Here is a 23,895-nt window from a genome sequence, read left to right as displayed (position 1 = left end):
ATGTCCGAACTGGATAGCATCTGCAGTCAGGATTACCCTCCCTCCTTCCCCTCTGTGGTACTCCTAGGGTATTTACCCTCCTAATAGCTAGCTGGTGGGGGGGAGTCTCTTATGGTGTATTTGTTTGTATATATGTACATACATGCTTATTTTTTGTGTTTGCCTTCTATCCTTTTGGAAACATTGGCATTTACCCAAAATTTAGCCTTCCAAGAGGGCAACTGGCATCTGGGGCAAGAAACACTGAGGAAAATGGCGTCGGCTGATGCCTTTATACCCGAAGACCAACAGAGATGACGTCGGGTGAAGTGCGACATCAGCCGAAGCCGGACCCGGACTTTGGAATCCGGCCGACCGAAGGGCTGCCTGACGACAGGACAACCCAGTTGTCCTGACTGCAGATGCTATCCAGTTCGGACATCTACATTTATGGTAGGTACAAAACTGTACTTTTTTTGCCGTGCCCCCCACCCTCCCCCAGTGTTTACTGATCTTCATCCCTCCCCAGATAAGGCTTTCCCATTCATTTCCATGTGCTGGGTATCCCCAGTATAGGGCAAGAGCCATCCAAAGGGGCCATCATTCAGGCAGTCATGTGGGTAGTCTGCCCTTTGTGACGTCCCTAGAGCAAGGGAGTATTTTTTGTTGGACCTTAACCCTCCCACTGGGGGAAAGAGCATCTCCCATCACAGCAGGGACCACAATGCTTTCCCTGTTGTAGGTGCTTTCTCCTATGCACTTGCAGTGCAGTGAGAGCTGATCTGACATGGCAGCTAAATACCTCCTACTGAGTTATCCTTTTTAGTGCCTTAACTCATCTGAGGGATTGTAGCATTGTTTGGCCCTGTCTGCCTTCCAATGATAGGCACACCTGCATTTCCCTCACCATCTGCATCAGACTCCTGAACTGCTAATCAGATTCTGGTTCTGGTCATCTGTGGCATAGTCAGGACTTTACTCCTCTTCACCAATGATACTGACTAGAGAAATGGAAACATTTTCCATTTGGTGCAAGACAGAGGGCAAGGAAACATGGAAAGTGGAAGTACAGCTTATTTATTTATTAACTCTGCTTTAAGCAGGGCTGTCTTATTTTTCTATAAAGGTGCATGTTTCAACTATTTCTGCCCTCTAGGAGAGTAATTACTCCTCATTAGATCAACAAAGCTATATCTGAAGCCACTGTACCCATTATATGGAAAATCTCCCATGTCATACCTCTCCATAAAGGAGGCAGTTCCACTGAACTGTCAAACTTTAGACCCATAGCTATTCTGTCACCTTTAGCTAAAATTATGGAGAAGTGTGTACACATACAGCTCATGCACTACCTCACACTGAACAAGCTGTTGTCCAACTTTCAGCAGCTTTAAGCCGCACCACAGTACTACTTCTGCTCCCCTCTCTTTCTCTAACGTCATTAACCACAACCGCAGTAATAACAAACTATCCTCAGCACTCTTTCTAGATCTGTCCAAGGCTTTTGACATGGTTGACCACAAAATGCTTATAAATACCTTGAAGGCCTTCTCCTTAAACAACCATGTACTCCATTGGATGTTCTTCGTGTTTCCCTGTTGCAGTCATTACATTTGGGTTATCTGCTTGCAGGTAGCCCTCAGTCGGCATGATTAACAAAGTCTTAGGTCTTGCGTCAGTTGCTGTCTCTTCTTCTGTGACATCAGGTCTTCAGGGGTATAAAACATGCAGCCGACGTCATTACATCAGTCTTTCTTGCCGTGCAGTGCCCAAAGTAGTAGCAGTTCACAAGTGCCGGTCATTCGACTCCTGAAATTTTCATTTTCGAGTTTCAGAACCGAAGTCTTCAACTAAAAGCTAAGTACCCCATTGGGAAAACTTTTTCCTTGCTTTAAACCGATGTCAGTAAAAGTAAATAATTGCATTTTTTGTGGAAAGCAAATACTTCATAAAGATTTTCATTCGTACTGTATTCCTTGCCTAGGCCTTGACCACGACGTACCTCGCTGTCGGTTTTGTGCCTTATTTAAACCACAAACTATCCGTCGTCGGTATATTTGCGCTTCTAAATTTTTTGGTGCTTGGTTCAATTATCCTGATATGTCTTTGGTAAGCCATCCGACTACCGACATTCTGAAGAAACGCAAAGATAAAGACAGAGACAGGCCGCCCAGTTCGCCGGTACTCAGTGAGGCTCTTTTGCAGCCCCTGATACCCGCTACTTCAGATTCGCAGGCCTTTACTGAGACCCATTCGGAGTCTGGTATGCTGCAAGATGCTTCAACTGTGGAACCTACGGATGTCTCTACCTTGGATGGGCCCGGAGCCGTTGTGCAGGCACCGGCTTCTGAGGGTGTATTCAGGCCTACTGACTTGCATATTAAACCGAAGCCATCTTCTTTTTCAAGGCGTAAAACTCAAACCATGCCTAGAAAACTGATGCCCAGACCACATGGTCAGGCCTCTATGCCTAAAGAACAAATGATAAGAATGACTGAAGACCTTATTACTTTAATCAGGGGAAGCCAACCTTCCCTCTCTAAGAGACCTAGGACTGAGTTTGCTTATGATACTTCTGACCAGGATTCTGAAATTTCTGTTTCCTCAGATGACCAGGATTTACGCTTATCTACCTATGAGGATTCTGATGCTGAGGACTCTATTCCCTCTGCTTCTCCCCAGAGGATGTCTCTTTTGGTGAAACCTTGCATACTTTCAGTGAGCTTTTTTGTTGGGAAAGTCAGGATTTCTCTGATTCTAAAAAGAGGCTTAGGGATTTCTTACTCCTGCCCCAGCACAGGCCTTTAGCTATACCTCCTGTACTGGACATTGTTGATGATGCCTTTTTGGAATCTAGCATGGCCCCTGACTCTTTACCTCCTGCTTCCAGAAAACCTGATAGATATTTACAGGGTTCCTGACTCTCACAAGTTCCTTTTCAAAAATCCTACAGCGGATCCTGAAACCATTTCACAGGGACCCAAGGGCATTAAAGCTACTACTGCCAAAAATCCTACCCCCTCTGATAGAGACTCCAGGGCGCTGGATAGATGGGGTAAGAAGGTATACACTTCTGCAACTTTGGCCATTAGGGCCTTGAATTGCCAATTTCATATGTTAAAGTATCAGCTGCATATTATTGGATTGCTTAAACAGAAAATGATGTTGACTCCTGATTCTGCTGAAAATAAGGATTTACAGGATTTTTATGCATTCTGCTGAACAAGTTGGTAAACATACATTGTAATGTGGTTTTGATTCACTAGAGGCATCTTGCAGGGCTGCGTTAACTGAGTCTGTACTTAGAAGGCGTGCTTGTCTTATGGAGCAATCCTTACCAGATTATGTTAAAGCAAAATTACTGGATGCTCCCTTAAATCAGGGCCACCTGTTTGGCAACAAGGCAGAAGAAGTTCTTAAAAAGATGGAGGAAAAAGCTAAATCTGTGCAAGTGTTAAAACATTTTTTACAAGTACAACCTCCAGGATTTAGTAGGCTTTGGCCTTCTAAGAATTTCCTGTCTCTTCCAGACCTTCTCAGTCCAAACCCAGATCCAGCAGAGTACCCAGGCTTCAGCCCCAGGGGACGCACAGGACTAAGCAGTGGGGGGCCTCCACTTCCAAATTTGGGAGTAATAAAACTCCCCCTATGTTAAACTGTCTCAATGACTTCTTTTTAAAACTTCCAAGCACTTCTCAACTGACTGCCCCATTGGGGGGAAAGATTGCACTTCATGCAAAGAACTGGGGACTCATTACCCAGGACAAATGGGTTTTAAATGTAGTGTCCCAAGGATACAGATTTCACTTCCACACGTCACCAACTCCAAGCAGTTGGCCAGATCTACCTCCAAAGCAGTGGGCAGAGGCCCAAAAGCAAGTACTCCCTCTTAAGCATAGGGGCTATTCAGTTGGTACCAGAAGAGAAAAAGGGACAAGGTTTCAACTCGAGATTTTTCCTGGTACCCAGAAAAGACAATTCATGGTGTCCTATCCTGGACCTGCCTACTCTAAACACATTTCTGTTGATTCCAAAATTCAAGATGTTGACTCTTCACCAGTTGCTTCCTATACTAAGCAAAGATGCCCGGTTGGCAACACTAAATTTAAAGGAAGCATACTTGCACATCCCAATCAGAGAGTATTGCAGAAGATACCTACGCTTCAAAGCAGGCTACACGCATGATCAGTTCTCTGCACTGCCCTTTGGCTTATCTACTGCGCCCAGGGTATTCACAAAGTGCCTAGCTCCAGTCATTGCATTTTGCAGGCAAAGAAATATTCAAATATACAAATACCTGGACGATTGTCTAATTCAGGCAGAAAACCAGGACATACTTTTGAATCATTTGGCTTTTGTACAGAGGGTGCTAACTTGTCTGGGGTACACCATAAACAAAAAGAAATCACACCTGGTACCCTGTCAACAAATTATATTCCTGGGAGCAAGCTTGAATACAACTTCCTAGATGGCTTTCCTCACGGCAGAGAAACAAATTCACTTGACAACCTACTTCAAACAAGTGGTCACAAAAACTCTGCTATCTGCAAGTCAAATACTACAAGCCTTGGGGTTCATGGCGTCCTGCATGCTTCTAATTCCATATGCAAGACTGCATATGAGGAGACTACAATGGTATCTAAAAAGCCTATGGTGTCAACATTCTCAGGATCTAGAAGCAATGATTCCTGTCATTCCTTGTCTATGCCTAGAGTTCCTTTAGTGGGCAGAGGCCTGCCACCAAAACAAGGGACTACCGTACACACTACCCCCTGCCGCCCAAACCCTAACAACAGACGCATCAGACTATGGATGGGGGGGGGGGGGCGCACCTGGCAGGGAAGTGCATTCAGGGCAAATGGAACCCAATTCAAATGCACCTTCATATCAATCATAAAGAAATGTTAGAATGCTCTGACAGCCTTCAAGGACCACATTCTTCCAGGACAGTTAATGGTAAAGACGGACAACACCACTGTTATGTACTACATAAACAAGCAGGGGGGTACACATTATTACATATAACATATTGGTATTTCGTCCATAAGTGGTTACTAATTGGATCACTGATTCATTCCCCTGTTTTTTGTCTTTATACCTTAAAAGATCCCTCCTATCAAGCTTCGATGGCCAATTCCGAGCATTGAGGATGTTACCCATTTGGTAACCTCTGTTTTTAAACCTAGTAGTTAAGTCCTCCTTAAATTGCTCATAAGTGGCTAGGTGTGAGCAAATGCACTTCATTCGAAGAAATTGGGATTTGGGAATGTTCCTACATATATGTGGTGGATGGGAACTGGAAGCATGGAGAAGGGAGTTATATTATGGGCATTTATGATAAATCTCTAACTCTAGGGTATGATCGGGATTTCTAGTGACTAGAACATCCAAAAAAGTAATACTCTGGACATCATCGTTAACTGTAAACTGTCTACCCAATTTGTTGTTATTGAGGTACACCACAAACTACAAGACATTCTATATCAGATTTCCATACCAACCAACCGTCGTCAAGATAACGCCTCCAGATGTCAGTTTCCTCTAAATATATGTTATGTCATTTGTCATAAATAAGATTTTCCTCAAGACAGGCCACAAAAAGGTCGGCATAAATGGGGACGAAGGACGCCCCCCCATAGCTGTGCCCTGAACTTGCCAATAACATTTATTTTGATAATAGAACACATTTTTGGTCAAACCATGTTCTGCAAGGCAAATCAAAAAGGTGTTAAAGCCTGGTAGATGTAGCGCCGACTTCTATAGCCAATATTCAAGTGCTTGTAGCCCAGCCCAGTGGGGGATACTGGTATACAACACAGAGACATCTAAGGTGCATAACACCCAGCCCAGCTCCAATTGTATCTCTGAGATGATTTGCAAGAATTCCCTGGTGTCCTGAATTCTAGACCGAATCCATTTTAATAAAGGTTATAAATGTTTCATCAGGAACTGTGAAAGAGGTTCCGTAAAGGAACCCCTCCCTGAGACAATGGGCCTACCCAGTGGATGATAAAGATCTTTATGTATTTTTGGAAGTTTCACAGGCTTAAATAAGTACTAAAAAGGCATCTCAAAAGGGAGCAGAATACAACTTTTAAAAGCCGCTCCCATCTCCTAGTTCTCCTCTGAAATCTCAACAAAGAAGGGTCCAATTTCTTTCCAGCAGTCCAACTAAGATGGGACTTCTGGGTTGTCTGCAACCTCATTCTCAGCTGGCATTTTGTGGGAATTTTTAAAGTTCGGCAAAACTGCAACAATATCTTGAGTTCACTGGCTAGTGGGAGCTCAGGAATGATGGCACAGAAGCATCAACAATGACTGTATCTTTGAAACCCTTTGCCAAGGAAACTTTAGGATCACTGTCAACTGACTGAATGGACAACATGTACCTTCAGCAGACTGTGTCATATGACAGCTGACTGTAGCAGGTAGATCAGCTACCCCTTCTGTGGATATAGAAAGCCCAAGATGGAATGATCTATGGCCTAGATACCACTGATCCAGGACCCTGATGATACAAGGCACTGCTCTGAATGGGAGCGGTAGAGCCCCTGTGTTTGGAAAGCTCAGCCATCTCCTGATCTCAAAAGCAGCATTATCTAGAAGAAATAGTTATGTGAGATCCACCTTCTACAACAGATGTTGAAGTAGGATCAACTGTTGCAATAGCATTCACAACTTATGGGAATCAGATGCCCCTGTATACACAGATGCATGCATCACCTTCTGCTCTTTTTGTCAGCAAACCTTGCTGGGGCAATGTTGCATGTGCAGAAGAGATGACTTAATTACAACAAATTAGGATAGCAGCTCCTTTTGTGGTACTCTGCCAGGCAGTGCTAGGTTCTGCTCAGGACACAATAGAGGGATTGCCCTGCAGTGGTAGAATGGTGAGAGCTTGTATGGCAACTGTGGCCTTACTCAACAATCTGCTGTAATGATTAGCTCTCAAACAACTGTACTATGTTCATTACAAGGTCACTGTTGCAATAAAATTCATAATATATAAGAAACGGATTCCCACAGTACTGCACTTGACTATAGACTTCTAGCAATATGAATGATCCTCTCCACCTTGTTCTGTGCTTTTGGAAGAATATCAGCAGATGGACTTGATGAGAGACTTGGGGACACAGGTGGACAGTGGTCTCACTTTCGATAACCACATCACCACAACGGTCAGGAAATCCTTCTATGTGGCATACCTCATTACTAAGGGCTTTTCATCCAGAAAAAAGGTAGTCATTGTCCCACTGTACTCATCCCTCATTAGACCCATTATAGAGTATAATGCCCGGTTTGGTATGTACCTCACAAGACATCTGCAACAGCTGGAAAGGCCACAGAAATACCTCACTAAAAGAATCACAGACCTAAATCAGATGCCATATGCTGACCGTCTAAAAAAACTCCAGCTATACTCTGTGGCATATCGTTTACTCAGAGGCGATCTCTGCTTAACATACAAGGCCATGTCAAACCCTAAGCTGTTGGACATGCTCCACTTAAAGAAATCCTAATCCCTCAGAGGCACACGCTCCAGGGATCTAAACCGTGTCATCACAATGAACAAAACATGCTGGAGGGATAGGTTCCTGACCCAGAGACACCCCCCCCCATACTCTGGAACAGACTGTCCATGCATGTGAAGCAGAGCACCTCCTTGGCCCTCTTCAAAAGGAACCTTGATGATTGGATGGGAGATGGGAAATTCATCCCAGGGATCATGTCAGTCGCCCTGCTAGACAGGGGTCCAGAGAAGTAAATATTGTGGGAAGAAATATCCAGGGAATTGTTATGGCTAAGCTTGTATAGGCCCTAGGGCCGATAGCCTAGTACCAACCTATGAACCTATGAATGGTTAATGGACATCTTCAAACACCACTTCTGACATAAAGGCATACCTATCACTGTGGAAGACTGCGAATGACTGTTTTGTCATCAGGGCTTTCAGCTCCAAGATATTCTTGCAGATTAACTGTCACCAAGAAAATGATCTTACAGGATATAACTGGTAGGCACAGAGGCTGCGGTCTTCAGGATGGTTCAAATGCAGCTATATTTAAAGACAAAATTCAGGCCGTAATATGCACTGGTGGTGTACAGGGATAAAGCCCTGATGATGATCAAGTGACTTGAGTTAGAATAGTGGCTCAGGCTCTTGACAGTGCAGTCAGGGAAGATGGGCATGCCTACCCTTGCGAAGGGGTACATAAGCTTACAGCATGGCCATTCTAGAGAGAGTATGCTTACAGGATGGCAGGGCTGTTGCTGTACTTTATGCAGAAGTTTGAGCAATATGTCAATGCAGTTTTCCCTGGTTTGGTACATATACACATGGGGGAGGTCTTTAGAGGAAAACCACTCCTCGGAAGCAGAATGAGGTTGCCCCAGGAAGTGTCAGTCTCCTCACCAAACATGAACATGGGTTATAGTGAGCCATCGAAGCTTGATAGGAGGGATCTTTTAAGGTATAAAGACAAAAAACAGGGGAATGAATCAGTGATCCAATTGGTAACCACTTATGGAAGAAATACCAATATGTTATTGGACAGTGTCCAAAGACATTGGAATATTCTTTTAGTAGACAGTAGGCTTTCAGAGTTTTTACAGGATAGATGTCTTTTTTCCTTTTGGAGAGGGAGAACTGTGGGCTCATATTTTAGTCATTTGAAATATAGTCCCCGGAACACTCAGGATTCCACACAAAGTACTCTGGTCGGTGACTTACTTGTAGGTTGTGTCCCTTGTGGACATTGTACTCATTGTCAGAGGGTTATAAAATCTAAAAATTCACTAGCAAAAACACTGGAATTGTTTATGACATTAGTTTCTACGCCATTTGTGGTACCGACTGGGTAATCTTATCTCACCACATGCTCTTGCTCAGCCTTTTATGTAGGGCAAACTTCCAGACCTTTACATTTACACGTATCTGAGCACTGCAGTGACATTAGAACCAAGAAACCTAGTAATGCCCTTTATAAACATTCATTGATACACAGGAATGCAAATTTCAGGTTTATTGTTATAGATAGGATTGCGGGGAATAGGACCAATAAAGCTGGATGGCACTCGATACTAAACACAAAAGAAAAGAAGTGGATTATTAAGTTGGGTGGTTTATTCCCACCAGGTCTCAATGAGAATTTGTGATGAACCAGTGGGCTTCAACCTTGGTGGTCGGTTGAGTATAAAATAGAGCAATGGATTTATGGTATTTTTACTGACACTGATGAAGGCTAATTAATTCATGTAGCTGAAACCGGTCTGTTGTGTTGTTGCTCTTTTTATTTTTATTTTTGTTATAATAAAGCATTTATTAGCCCCAGTCTGCTGGCCTCTTGTTTTACCATTTGGATTCTTCTATTTTGGGGCCGTGCAGTTGCTGTACTTGCAGGGAGTGCTTTGTTTGGTTTGACCTGTGTATAAAACTAAATGGACTGGAAACATTTTTACTGCTTGTGGCTTGCTGTCTGTATCCATAGGCAAGAACCTCCAATTACTCAGTTTTTGTATTATCTTTTGTTTAGTCTGTTCCGACATATCCTTAGCTACTGTAATTGAATCCTTTTTAATCAATACTCCAAAATACTTTAATTTTATCATGTCCCAATAAATATGGGTATAGCTGGAAAATTTATGTATGGGTAGATAGTTTATAGCTATAGCCTTTGTTTTATTTTCATTCATTTTATATCCCGAAAAAACCCAGAACTGTCTCAGAATATTCCACAACACTGAGATGCTCTTTTCTGGTTCTATCAAGTACAAAAATAATATCATCTGCAAGTAAAGCCAACTTTTCTTAAACACATGCCAATTATATCCTTCAATTTTTGAGTCCCTTATTTTCTTTGACAGTGGTCCTAATCATAACAGAAATAACAAAGTGGGAAGAGGACACACCCCTGCCTAGTTCCTCTGTTCAGAAACAAACTTATCAGAGAGGATACCTCCCACTTTGATTTTTCCTGTGATCCCTCATATCTTTCTAATATAATTATTATTGTATCAGAAAATGCAAATGCTTTCATTGCCCTACTTATAAAATACCAGCTTACTCTGTTGAATGCTTTCCCTGCATCAAGACCCACCAATAACAGAGGTATATTCTTACATTCTGCTTCCTTTTGTATCATCATTGTTCTGTTAATGTTGTCAAATGTTTGCCTCCTCTCTGCAAAACCACATTGGTCCATATCTTTCAATTCTGGCATCATTTTTGCCATTCTTTTAGCCATTATAGACAAAAACACTGTATAGTCAGGGTTTAGAATTGAAATGGGCCTATATATGAAGCTAGATCAGATAGATCTTTAGGTGTTATAGCCACCACAGCTTTTTTCCAAGATGCGGTTTCCTCCTCTTCTTTTAAAATGTTGTTAAACAGAACCTTCCAGATCTTTATCACTTTCTTCCCTCCTAGCTTCCAAACTTCACCAGAATACCATCTATTCCTGAAGACATTTCTGTAGATTGGTTATACTTCACCATTTTTATCTCATCTTCTCCTATCCTAACTGTTAGTTGTTGAGCATCACCTATCTCTAACCTTGGCATAGCTAAGTCTTCGATAAATATTTTGCATTTGTTTCCTTATTTCCACATTCCTCTGCTTTATGCAAATTTTCATAATGTTTCCGAAATATCTCTAATACCTCTACAGGAGCTCTGGTTATTTTTCTTGTTATTAGGCTTTCTATGTTTGGCAACAACCCATTCTACTTTCTGTTGCCTATGTTGTTGTGCCAGAAGATTTTGTGCTCTGGAGTTATTATCAAAGAACAGTTGCTTAGCAGCAGTCTTTCTAAACTCATTCATGTTATGCAGGTACTCCTTTATTTTCTCTTTAGCACTCTGCATTTGTGCCTTCTCTTGTTCTGTTAGATTCCCCTTATTTTATAATATTTTAATTTTTGTTAGCCCCTCTAAATAATTCTTATTTATTCTTAACCAGATCTCTCTTTCATTTCTACCCTATTTGTAAACTCAACTTTCATTTTATCCCACTCTTTAGCTATAACTTCTGAAGTACTTTCTATTTTCCCTAATAACTCCCAGATAATTTCCATTTCCCATTCCTTGAATGTCTCCCTTTTTAACAGGTAGGCGGAGTATGCCAGTGTCTCATCTCTACTTCATTACCTTGCAATTTTATGTTCACAATTATTTGTGCATGATCTGAAATAGTTATTGGATATGTATCAAAGTTCTCAATTAAATAAACATGCTCCTGCGAAATATAATTTCTGCCAAGCCCAGTTATTGTACCCTGGGGGATAATATGTAAATCCCCTTAGAGTTCTTCTACTGAATTAATGTCAGTCATACAAAATATTTTCATAAAATCCTTCAGAAATCTACCCTGTTTTGTTATATTTTCCCTTCTGTGCCCCCCAGATACATCCTCATTGTTGCAAATCAAATTCTTCCCCCCATGATTCTTTCTCCCAAATATTTTAAGCTCCAAAATAACAGTTTTAGTTGTAATGTAAATACATGTCAATATAATCATCATCCCTTGCCAGTAGTCCCTTACACCTACAGATCTGGAAATCCTCTAGCAATTAATATAAGTGCTCCCCTTTTCCTTTGTCCCTGATATCCTTTAGAATATCCATCATGAAATCCTTTCTTTATCAAATTCACATGCTCAGTTTTTTCAAATGTGTCTCTTGTAGCAGTGCTAGTTGCAGTCTGCATTTTTAATGTACTTATGTATTTTCATTTTTTGTCTCTACCCGTGAGACCTTTCACATTCCAAGATAATATGGAAAGAGTCACCATTATGGTAATAAGTCATTATTCTCTCCTGTTATATATGACAGCTTTTTAAAAATGTCTAATTCCAGATTTTGTGACACATGCACCCAGTAATGTTTGGCAGGTTAACTCTTTATGCATTTTTTTCTTATCATCATTGGAACCTTTGCCACATTTTACACGACTTTTTGTTTTAATTAAAACCATCAAACAACCCTCCTAATAGGAACATTTGTGCTAAATAGACAGCTGCTAACACAGGCTGTAGTTAGCCTGAAATGGAGGTTGTCCATGCTAAGACACATATTATTACCTGTGCTTCTACTCACACCAATTGGTGTTTGTTCTTTTTTTATCTTTATTCCCTCTTCCCAGATGTGAAAACTGCTTGCATACTTTCAGAAATCATTAACTTTTAGCCTTGAGGAAAACAGTGTTATGTCTTTTATTGCCATATTATCAGCTTGCCTCCATGGAAAAGTAAGAGAAAAATTAAGATGTGTTCCACAGGTGCATCCTGAAAGACGAGCTGAAGCATTTATTGCTAAAGGAGAATTTTTCTTTATATTCACTGTTCTCATATTTACCTGTTTCCACTTAACATGTGTTATTCACATATGCAAAAGTAAAAGAAAGCGCAGAAGCTCTGCATGTATTATGATTATGCACTTTTACACCCTATCTCCAACCTCAGCAACCCAAGATTATAGCCTATTAATTTAAGTATGGCTTTGTCTAGCTTTTCTTCTTTTTTTGCACCGTAATGCCTACATTTGATAATACCAGAAAAGAAGAAAGAAAGAGGAAGGAAAAAAATGGGTTTGTTTACTTTAATAATTTTATCACATACAAGAACAACTAAAATACATTACTATAAAATATGCAATGTATATTGTGAAAAATTTCATAGAAATATTGTTAAGAAAATAATTTGTTTTACTTAGTTACCTTTTTCCTTCATCCCTTCCTTCAGAATTCTTTTAAACTTTAATGACATGAAGTGAGACAAATGCCTTTCACTTCCTTACAAGTTTAACAAAGTCAACTGATGTCCACTCTTTTCACTTATTCTTATACAGCTGTATTTCATAAATGTGGTTGATGCTTTCCAGCCTCACTTATATTCACTAATTCCATGTTGCTGGTTTTCTTCCTATTCATCTCCATCTCCAGACTCCAGATTCCAGTTCAGTTCCATAGTACACCTGATTCTTTTGGTCAACTCATGTGCTTTTCTCTGTCTCTCAAGCATTTATTATTTGTTTATTTATTTATTGGCATTTGTTTAACGGGAAAGTTCACTAGACCAAAATAACCTGTTTTCAGTGAAGGCCTGGGGAGAAAAACTCCACAATATAGCAGTACATAAAATATAAATTTTATGTATTTTTTATGCATTTTCCTTTGGAGCAGTGGAAGAGGTTTCACTGGCAAGGTCTTTCTGTGTGCTTTATTATCAGAAGAATGAGAAGCAGACACCCATTCTGCTTGATGGCTCATATTTTGTTTGACAAGCATTTGTATTTTCTCTAGCCTGTTCTCCATCGCAAAATGACTTTGATTCTCCAGGAAAAATATTCTGAAGACAGCTAGGTATAGCAGTTTGAATCTTACACCTGCCTCTTGACATTCCCTGAATACTGGAATAAATTTGTTTCTCTTCTGCCTGGTGAATAATTATTTTTCCACAAACACTCTACTGTCTTCAGCTTTTTAACACTGCCCATTTTCCACAGTTTTGTCAGAATCAACTCTTTCTGCTGATGGGTTTGCATCTTTAGTAATAAAGGTCTAGGCTGCTTTCTCATGGCCATATTTGAAGCAGATGCATGGTGTGCACTTTCAATTAATAGTTCCTGCTGTGGAATACCAGTCCATTTGCTTATTTGTGCTTCATAAAATTAATGTAGTCTGTTCCTTCTAGTTTCTCTGGTACAGCAGATCATCTCAGATTTTTCCCATACATGCTTTGTCCTCTAATTATACCATCTTTTCATGAGCAGTCTCATACTCAGCCAGCCTTTTCTTAATTTCGACCACTGATTTTTGATATTTTATCAGCTTATCTGAATATCTGATTAAAGTTTTTCCCATTTTGTCCAGCCTTTTGGTATTTGAGTCGATATACTCCTTCAGTGTTTTGTTTATTCTAATCAGCTCTAAGCACATTTGCCTTATTTTTTCCTCTAGATTACTGTAAGTCATGTCTTGCACCAAAGCTGGAGCTTGAACTACTTTATGCTGAACAGCAGCAGGATTCTTCCCAGATAGTGTTTTCTCTTCACCTTTTCTAGTTGATTTTCTTTCAGACCCTGTTAATTTCTTCTTTGCAGGCATCCAGGCAACGTACTTACTAGCCAGTAACTGAATTTTACACAGATTGACAATGTCTCTGGCTCAGTTTCTCAGTTTCCGTTTTCACACTGTGAGAGTTAAAGTTAAGCTTTTGGTCATTGTGCAGCCATCTTGAAAGTCCTAGATTCATCACAATTTGGGGATGATTTTTGGAATGGCCTAGACTCTCTTCTTCAAGAAGTCTCTTTGCAACAATAAGTTATAACATTTTAGTTTAATCACATTTTCCAGGTAGTAGCTTATTCCTTGCTAAGAACCTGTCTAGACTTCACACTTGCTTAGGTGCTGGACAAGAGTCTTTGCATAATTCCCTTGCATATCTTGAATAATTTCACTTTCTCTTCAGATGTCCTTCATGTTTCACTGTTGCAGTCATCACATTTGGGTTATCTGCTTGCAGTAGCCCTCATTCGGCCTGATTAACAAAGTCTTGGGTCCTGCATCAGTTGCTGTCTCTTCTTCCGTGACGTCAACCAACGCAGGACCCAAGACTTTGTTAATCAGGCCAACTGAGGGCTACTGCAAGCAGGTAACCCAAATGTGATGACTGCAACAGTGAATACACTCGAACGTCTACATTTATGGTAAGTGTACACAACTGTACTTTCTTCTTGCTGCTGCGTACAGAGTACTCTTGGCTCCAATTTGTACCAGAAAAAAATTTTCTATGCAGTGGCTAGCAGATTTTCTTTTTTTTTTCTTTTTTTATTTGTAAATGAATTCTTCAAACAACACCAGAGAAGGCATACACAAATATAAACAGGTGCGCTTTGTAATTATGGAAGGCTGATAGGATGTAAAGGTTCCACATTTAATGCTTGTTTTGTGTAAGCTTTGACTATACTAGTAAGGAATGTGGAAATACATTTAGGGTCAAATATTCTACACAACTTAAATGCTCTAAGACTGAGAACTCCAGTTTAACTGAGAAATGTTTAGAATTTCTGGAGAGAAAAAAATCCAAAAATTAGTAATTTTTCTGAATAGAAAGTAAATGAAAAAATGAAGAAAAGTATTCAGAAAGAGCTGAAGTTACACAGAAGGACGACTCCAAGCCCTTGAATTCTGGTTGAGGAAGGAGCTTGTTTCTGATGTAAATATGTCTGTAAAGGTGGCTCCCAAATTATTACCTAGAGAGGCTTCTATGATGTTGATGTATCCAAAGCTCATAATAAGAAGCATCTTCTTCATTGCCTTCAGTGCCACTCCCTTCTAATTTAAAGCATGTAATCTGCAGGTCAAAGAGACTGAGGACCTTGCATGCCCGATAGTGGAGGAGCCTCCCATAACAATAAGCACGAAAGCTTCCACTACTGTTTAGTCAGGAACCATTTTCTAACAGGTCATACAACCATAGTAAAAACAGGCAACACCACTACTCAAAGAAACTCCCAAAGTTCATTTCTTATTTTTCTGCTAATATATCAGAAGGTTGCCCTTTGAAAAGCCAATGCTTATAATTTTCAGCAGACGACATGGCCATCTACAGATCCAGTCCATCCAGAAATGAAACAGTGACACATACTGCAGCACATTCAAGAATAAACTTAAACAACATCTGTAAAACAGCAGTCTTTCTTAGTATCACAGCGATACTGACGTAGGCCCTGAACACACTTCTTCTTGCAGCCTAACCATTAAATGCCCATTCTCCTTCTCATATGATGAAGTTGTAGTTATAAGCAACAAGTAAGTCACAGTTTACTGAGCTAATACTGTTATCTTTCTTCTTGGGAGCCATTCATCCCTACATCCTTTAATCCTTCCTCGCTCACTTGTCCTTATAACTCTTCTGCCTCTACATCCCTACCCTCCCATTCCTTACGTAGACTCATTCTGACACTATGCCCTAGACTTCACTGTCTTCTTTGCTCCACTCTTCCATCTTTCTCATTTTATTCTTACTGCTTTACTACAGGTAGCATTCTACACATTTAATGTTAGTTGTTTTCTATAGTAGTTTAGAATTGTTCGAATTTAACTACCATGTTTGTTACATTTACACGTTTTCAAGGTAAACCATGTTTATGTGATAACGTCTACAATTTCTACTCTTTCTTGTGCATATTGTATTGTTTCAAATATTGCCAGTTTGTCTCTGGCCAAGAATGTGGCTGAAGAAGGTCCTTTTATACCAGCCCACCTACCCTGTTAACAAAAAAATTAAACTATTAAGAATCAACTTTACACATACCTATTTTGTTTATTTTACAATTTATTTCAGCATACTTTATTAATTGCTGCCAGTTTGCAAACCACACTAACTAATACTTAACCCTAACAAACCAGAATTTACGTTATTTGAAACCTACCAAATGTATATGTAGTTCTAGGTAACCAACATAACCCAGTTGAAAATACTACCTGTTTTAGATATCTGGTCTTATAGAAAGATCAGAATATGAACTTCCAACAGTATGTAATAAAACTAGTGCAAAAATGAAAAGTGCATTCTTCTGGGCATGGGAAATCTCCCATATCTTATCTCTTGGGGTTATTAGATTATAGTCATAATGTTTGCATCAAAAAATAATCTTAGCACTCTGAAAACAATCTCAAACAAAATTTGCCAATTTATCACCCTTGCTCCAAGATCAGAATACCACTACTCAGTTCTTATAAAAGTTAACTGGCTTCTTATTGAACAGAGCCAGTCTCCCCCCTAGCTTACTGTTATGCAAACTATTTCATCCCTTCTCTTACCTGACTAGCAGATTTGTAGTTAAAGAAAGAGTATGTAGTCTGAAATCACAAATACAAAAAATGACTCCTCCTTCCCAAGTTCCTCAACTAAAACAAACAGTGCAGCAACTACATCATCTTAGTTATAGGATGTAAAATCTGGGAATCCATACCAAATTTCAACAGAGGCAGTAATGCATATCCTGACTTTGTGCTTTTTGATTTTTTTCCCCCTAGCTGTTGCCACTAAATGTCACTCTTACAAGCAATGGAATAATCTCAATAGTCCCAGTATACAACTTTTCATTAAAAAACTTGAATGATAACCACCAAGATCCATGACTACTGATTCCTCCTTTTCTGGAAAATGCTATTACTAATTTTCTACCTCCCTCCAGTATATTCATTTAACACTTCAGCATAGCAATACCTCTTCCTCTTTAATACCTCCCCTGTCTAACCACTCTGTAAGGAAAGAAGTCCCCCTTCCCACCGATATAACTCAGTGCATCAGCATAAAGAAAATGTACCTCCTACTTGCCTTTCATGTAAAGTACTTTGAAGCTTTTTGCATTTTGCAGCTATCACCACAGTGATACTAACTTCATTTCTGTTTTGAATTCAGTATGTATTAACAAAGATAGTGCCACATCATATGGTGATACTCATTGTGGAACTACAGTCTAAGCCAGAAGTGGGTCCTTTTGGATCAGTGATATACCCAGTAAACAAAAGTAAGAAATACTGAACATGCTTCTTTGACGTTATAATATGCTACTGAAAGTAGACAACCATCACTTTGAATTCTGAATCCTCTCAGTTGTTCTTCGGCTCCCAAGGCCTTTACAAAGCATCTTTAGTTGTTGCCTTTTTATACGTAAACAAGTTGACTTTTTCTTTTACCTAAACAAGTGAATACTGGTTTCCGATACTTGACAAATCCCAGGAACTTACACTTAAGACTCATGAATGCTTGCTAAAGATAATGGTCTTAGGGAACAGTTCTGAGAACAAAGAAGACATGGACCAGCAGCTGCTGCAGGATTCTTGATCCAGAATGTCTGCATTTACAGCAAGTACCTCAGACAGCTATACCTCAAAGTTTGATATAGACCACAGTAGCCTGATACCTTAAGAATTTCATCTTCCTTTGCCATGTGCTGGAGTTGTAGTGTTAATCAGAGAAGGGAAGGTCTTGCTTTTAGTGTGAGCCTTCAGATCCAGAGAAGGGTGTGTCATTCCTAATCATGTGATTAACTAAAACTGTTTTTGGTCCAGAGATTTAGCTGTGCAGCAATTGGTGTGAAAAAAAAAATATTTTGATCACTAGCAAGGTGCTGACTGCCAAAAGAAATTTAACATTTTTCATGTTTTTCTTTCTTTGTTCAGAGCATGCAGAGGCTGACACTTTCTTCTGCTTTACAAACTTAATGTCAGAGATAAAAGATAACTTTATTAAGAGTCTGGATGACTCTCAGTGCGGCATTTCCTATAAAATGGAGAGTGTCTATTCAACCCTCAAAGAGAATGACCTGGAACTCTACCTTAAACTGGTAAGAGCGAGAGTAATTTAATTGAAGATATGAAAAACTGTTTAATTTAGCCAGATAGCCAAATGTTGTAAATGGTAACTAAGAAGTAAAATAATACTGGCAAGGTATAACATAAAAAGCCAAATTAAAGCCCCATCTGAAAAATATTAACTCACATTGTAGTGTTTCATAGAGGCCTTGAAGTATTTAAGCATCATCTTACAAATTTCATTTTCTGTTAAGAGCATATAAGTTGCAGCTTTGGAAGCTGCTAAGTTGCTGATGTAATTTCAGTTTGAATGCCAGATGTGACCACAAGAACTCAGTTCCTGCACATTTTCATTACTTCCATAGCTGTTTTTTTTTTCTGTTTTGTTTCAGAAATGGGTGCTGACTTTTTAAGTTGTATTGTAGTGTATGCTTTTTATTTATGCATTCTGTTCATAATTAATTGCTTTTATATAATTAGGTATGCCCCAAAACACACACTGTCTGCCATCAGCTGAATCCCAATATCCTTTCTGGTGTGGCTTCATCCTGACACTAGGGACATTTTCATCGCCTTACCTAATTCCCTGTGCCACACATAGCATTCATTGATGCCAGTGCAGTTTGCACACCTATGCTTCCACAGATGTGCTATCTGCTGAGATGATTTATTGGCAAATCAATCAATTTGCCTCCCTGACCTACACCCCCCCCCACCACCACACACACACACACACACACACACACCACCTGGCCTACAGCTGAAGCTGTAAACGAAGCAGAAACCCAAAATCTGCCCTGTCTCTCCACCACTAAGGGAAGGAGAGTTAATTAAAGCCACATGACCACATCAACCACTGTCCCTGTAATACTGGTTTCACTGACTGAACTCTAGTCAACATGGGAAATAGAACCCCCTCCCTCTCTCTCTCTGTGCACTACTAACCCAGCATCCATCTGTGTATTTATCTGATCAAGAGTTCATTTTGATTTTCTGTTTGTCTTCCTTGTTTCTTGAGCTTAAGATTGTGTGAAGGGGTAAATCTCCCATATTCATCATCATCATAATTTTTCTGCAGCTGTCTTAATATTATCACTGACTTTTTTTTTATTATGCAGGCCAGCGGTTATGTTTCCTTGACTTATGCTGATCTTGGATTCATTTAGAATTGGGTTAGTAGTGCCAGGTAGATGGAGGTGTGTGAGCAAAGCCTTCACAAAGTATCCTTAATTATTATGTTATTAATTCTAATTAGCTAAACTAAGGCAAGGGTATGTCACCAAGCATATCTGCTGACTTGCAAGTGTCATTGAAGTCAGGCTTAAGGAACTAATGAGGTGTCAGCAGTTTTGGAAGTATTGTTCGTTTTATATACAGGTAACCATTTTTTGGCTTACAAGTATGGATGTGGGTTCAGCAGAACAAAGTACTTTGATTTTCAGCAGACAGCTAATATATCTTTAGCAGTTTTACAGACAAACAAACAAGTCTGGGGTATGCATCAAAATATTATACTTGAAGATGTGAACAAAAGATAGAAAGATGTGTTCTGTTGTAAAGAAGCTTAACACGGTACCACACAAGTGTTCCAGCTGTGCTGTCTTACAGGGATAAAACCCTGACTACAACCCAGGCAAACTAAGTTCATTTAATGGCCTTGGGCACCTGTTGGAGCTGGTGTAGAGAAGTTGTAGAATGAAAAGGAGGTGGCTGCTGCACTGTCCTAGGGTAGACGGGGGGAGCACACACCTGGGGACATGTTCTTTGGTAAAACCGATGGTGTAGACCAGGGTTATGTGGTGCTTGGCTTGCTGTCTGTAAGGTGAGAGGTGGCAAGACTTTGGTTGTATTACTTGCAGAGGTGTTGATGTGCACCTCAAGCATGCACTTCGCCTTAGCTGCTGTGAACACACATGGGGATGGTAGAGAATAGACACAAAAATTCTACTGCACAGATGACTGCTCCTGTTTCCAGTTCAACTGGCTGCCACACTGAGGAATGAATGGACAACAGGGTTTTTTACACTAGGGAACAAATACACTCATTAAAGCTTCAAGGAGAAATGAGCTTAGATGATCAGCAGAGGGATCGAGGTGGGGAGAGATACCACACAGGTAAATTGTGCCCAGTGAACGCCAAACAACTGGCATTGGGGGAAAAAAAGATATCCTAATGGCAGTTGATAGTCATTGTCTGAGTTTTTCACTAACCTTATCTGTACATACATGGCTTTCACCCTTCAGTTTTCCAGATGAGGAACATTGTACATGAAAAAGGTGAAAAATATTAGCTAACATTTTTAGTTGGGGAAACTCATGGCATGGTTAAATGTTTAAATTTATACTTAAAATTGCTTTCATTTTACTATATTTTATTTTATTTTGCCCTTGTCTTCCTCTTTGACTATTGAGCTTACCCTCCAGCCACTTTGTTGGTCCATTTGTTCATTCTAGTCATGAGCCCTATTGCTAATTCTTTCCTTGGTCGTGAGTGTCAAGCATGTCGGGAATAGAGGGTGTCAACAAAAAGTAGTGCAATCCCTCAAGAGAACTCTGTCCCTTTGAAGCCAGTGCTCTCATTTGGCCTTCTAGGGATTCTTTCATGGGAACCTGCACCCTAGGCATGCAGTTTTCCCACTCCCTCCTAGAAGAAAGGTGAGTTAGCTGAGCCACTATATTCCTCCATTCCCACATGCCAGCTGCAACTAGTACCCAAGGCACTAATCAAACTCTGATCACCTGGGTCATAGGGTTTTATTCCTCTATGCCAACAGAGGTGGCATTCTTAAATTGTTTTATGCATAAAACAGTATGATTGTCATAGGAGTTTTTGCTTACAACTCTCATTTTCAGTCAGAATTTAGCATCCCAATAATATAAACCATTCCATGCACTGGACACAAATGATGCCTCACAAAGAACATTAGTATTATATACTGTTATTAAACAGATGAAGATGTCTCTACTCATATTGCTGGTTGAGAAATAGAGGAAACTAGGAGCGTTTACCTTTTCCACACAACAAGCTTAATATTCAAATTTTTCTGAAAATTATTGAAACACATTAAGTAAAGGACTCATTCAGTTGTTGTGAGTCTAGACCTCAAATATTTCTTTGAGACAGGGACTGAAAAAAAAAAGCAAATTGACAGTCAGGTCATTCTGGAAACTCTCCACCCCTACACATTGGGAAATTAACACCATGTTTTGTGGCATAGGTTTTGACATAACAGAATGTTCAAGACATGACCAGAGACCACATATAGGAGTCCTCAAAAGGTAGCAAGATTTTGTAGTAGATCCAGATGGAATTCCCTGTTCTATATATTTGCCTTGACAAAATATTGCCAGTTGATAAGGAAGGGAAGGAGTTTCAGTAGTGCCAGGAAAATCCCCAGCTGTGTGTACTGCTGCACTGTTAAATACACATCCGTAAGTGTGTGGAGGGGGTTGTGGTTTCTTCCATTTTTTTATTGTGATTTTCTTAGCACTCACTATATAAGATACAATAATTGAAGCTCATAAGGGCCTATCCCGTTGTGTTCAGTGAGGAAGAAAGAAGCAGTTGGAACAAAAGAGCCATTGTGTTAGACTGTGAACTGTTAGTGGGAAATACTTTCACTGTTCAATTATGAATACATTAGACTGGTCAGAAGTGGCTGACTGAATGGAACTGTGGTGAAAGTCTGGCATTACAAGTTTACACTGTTTTATGTTGGGGCAAAGTCATCCACACTATATAGGAGGAGCCCTCAACTCCTCTGTTTAAAATGTAAAAAAAGTCTATAAGGTGTCAGCTTCATGTTATAGAATAATAAAACCCAAATTGTGATGTAGTTAATACTAAATCTGTCAGCAACCTGGGTGCTAGAGAATCTAGCAACAGGAGGTGGGCTATGAACCAAATGGCTGTTGCAGTAACTTATTGTACTGGAGGCAGAGATGCAATTCAGACTGATGAAATGGGATGATGGTATGCATTTGAGTGCACCACCCAATGTGCTTCACTGTTACTGGCTTTGGAGCATGCATGGAAGTGTCAATGTGCCTTGAGCCACTATTGTATGTTTCTGCTTCAGTGTCATGCACACCTGGCCAGCAAGAGGTTGGGGTTAGACCTTAAGCTAAACCTAGTGAAATTCTAAAAATAACATGTCATTGGTGATGCCCTCTGTAGGTCCTTCATCCAAGGATACTTAAGTCCATTCCTGATAATTCCCTTCATCTCAATGATCCATAGTCTGGGGAATAAGCTGCACACTTGGATGAATGGAACAAAGTGGGGTTATGATTGAGAAGCTGATAGTCATAGTACCACTGGGGTAAAAAGCCCTCTAGAAAACTCCATGGTAGCAGCACTTTATAGAAGGAGCAGCCTTGTTTTGTCAGCATTCCTTTCAGTTGATTATTCTTGTCTGAAAATTATCCTTGATGTAGGTCATCAACTGATTGCATGACTGCCATCCAAAACAAATCCCTAAGTCTCTGAAAGAAACCCTGAAAGTAGGCACTGTGCCTGAAGGTCTGTCACCCCCAAGTGCTCATCTTTTTGATTGCACCTATACCAGTTTACCTCCATAACATAGTAAATTGGAACCTAGCCTTGCTGGTGTGTATTAGCAAGTGCTTTACTGGTAAGGCTTACAGTATGGCAGAGTAAATGATTATTTTACACACCTATGTACCTAGGCTGTTGTCGAATATCAACAACTGTTTTCATAGTGAAGCATGTCGGTATATCTTAGTAAGAGACTTGATTGTTTTACACACCCAGTTACTGCACACTGCCTCACAGCAAGAGGTTCTCCGGTTCGATCCACGGCTGGGGTGCCTTCTGTGTGGAGATTGCATGTCCTCCCTGTGGTCACATGGGTTTCCTCCGGGTGCTCCGGTTTCCTCCCACATTCCAAAGACATGCTGGAGGTGAATTGGACACTCTAAATTGGCCCTAGGCGTGAGTGCTTGCATGTGTGTGCCTTCTGTGGAAGTTTGGGTGCCGGGCTGGCAACTTGACACCGTAAAACTCCACTGCCAGTCATGAGCGGGCAGGTGATCCGCTGTGGCGACCCCTAACCGGGAAAAAGCCGAAAGAAGAAGAAGTTGTTACTGGTTAAAAAATAGTTAACTTCTTGTAATGATTGCAGTACTTTGTAGATGACACATGTTCTTATCTACTGCTGTGAAGCCTTCTACACTAACAGACTAAAAGTCTTTTGGGTGTTCAAGTCTTGGAACACATAAGAAGTATAAATAATGCAAATTTTAGTGATGCTTTTTAGTGAAATGTACAATAGTCCTTTTTAAGAGAAATGTACAAATCTCTTTTTTTTTTTCATTTATGGCATTTAGGGTGCTTTAGAAAGTGAAAATGTAATGTATTAGAAGAGACTAACACTGCTCGCTTATTATCTAAAAAGCCTTTTGACTGTGTAGGAAGTGTTTAAATAACAAGTATTTGTTAAAACTCAATTTACGTTTAAGACAATGAAAATGAGATAACTTACTAAGAAGTAATGTAGCATTAGTGCTTTTTCATAGACTTAGTGAGGGATGCAGTATTATGTGTTTATTTTTGACTCATTGATTTATACA

The 23,895-nt window shown here is 40.0% G+C and overlaps 1 protein-coding gene across 2 annotated transcripts in view; it reads left to right on the top strand.

The window, feature by feature from the left end:
• Positions 1-23,895, top strand: part of TBC1D13 (TBC1 domain family member 13) — a 1,245,864-nt gene that overhangs the window by 508,360 nt on the left and 713,609 nt on the right. For both annotated transcript variants that reach the window (XM_044058416.1, XM_044058417.1), the window contains exon 9: positions 18,172-18,335. In XM_044058416.1, the coding sequence (XP_043914351.1) occupies positions 18,172-18,335 (164 nt within the window). The remainder of the gene's footprint in view (positions 1-18,171; positions 18,336-23,895) is intronic.

The sequence above is a fragment of the Protopterus annectens genome, chromosome 16.part0, assembly GCF_019279795.1.
Source record: "Protopterus annectens isolate FY-2018-M chromosome 16.part0, PAN1.0, whole genome shotgun sequence".
Classification (NCBI taxonomy): domain Eukaryota; kingdom Metazoa; phylum Chordata; order Ceratodontiformes; family Protopteridae; genus Protopterus; species Protopterus annectens.
This window is presented reverse-complemented; position numbering and strand designations above follow the sequence as displayed.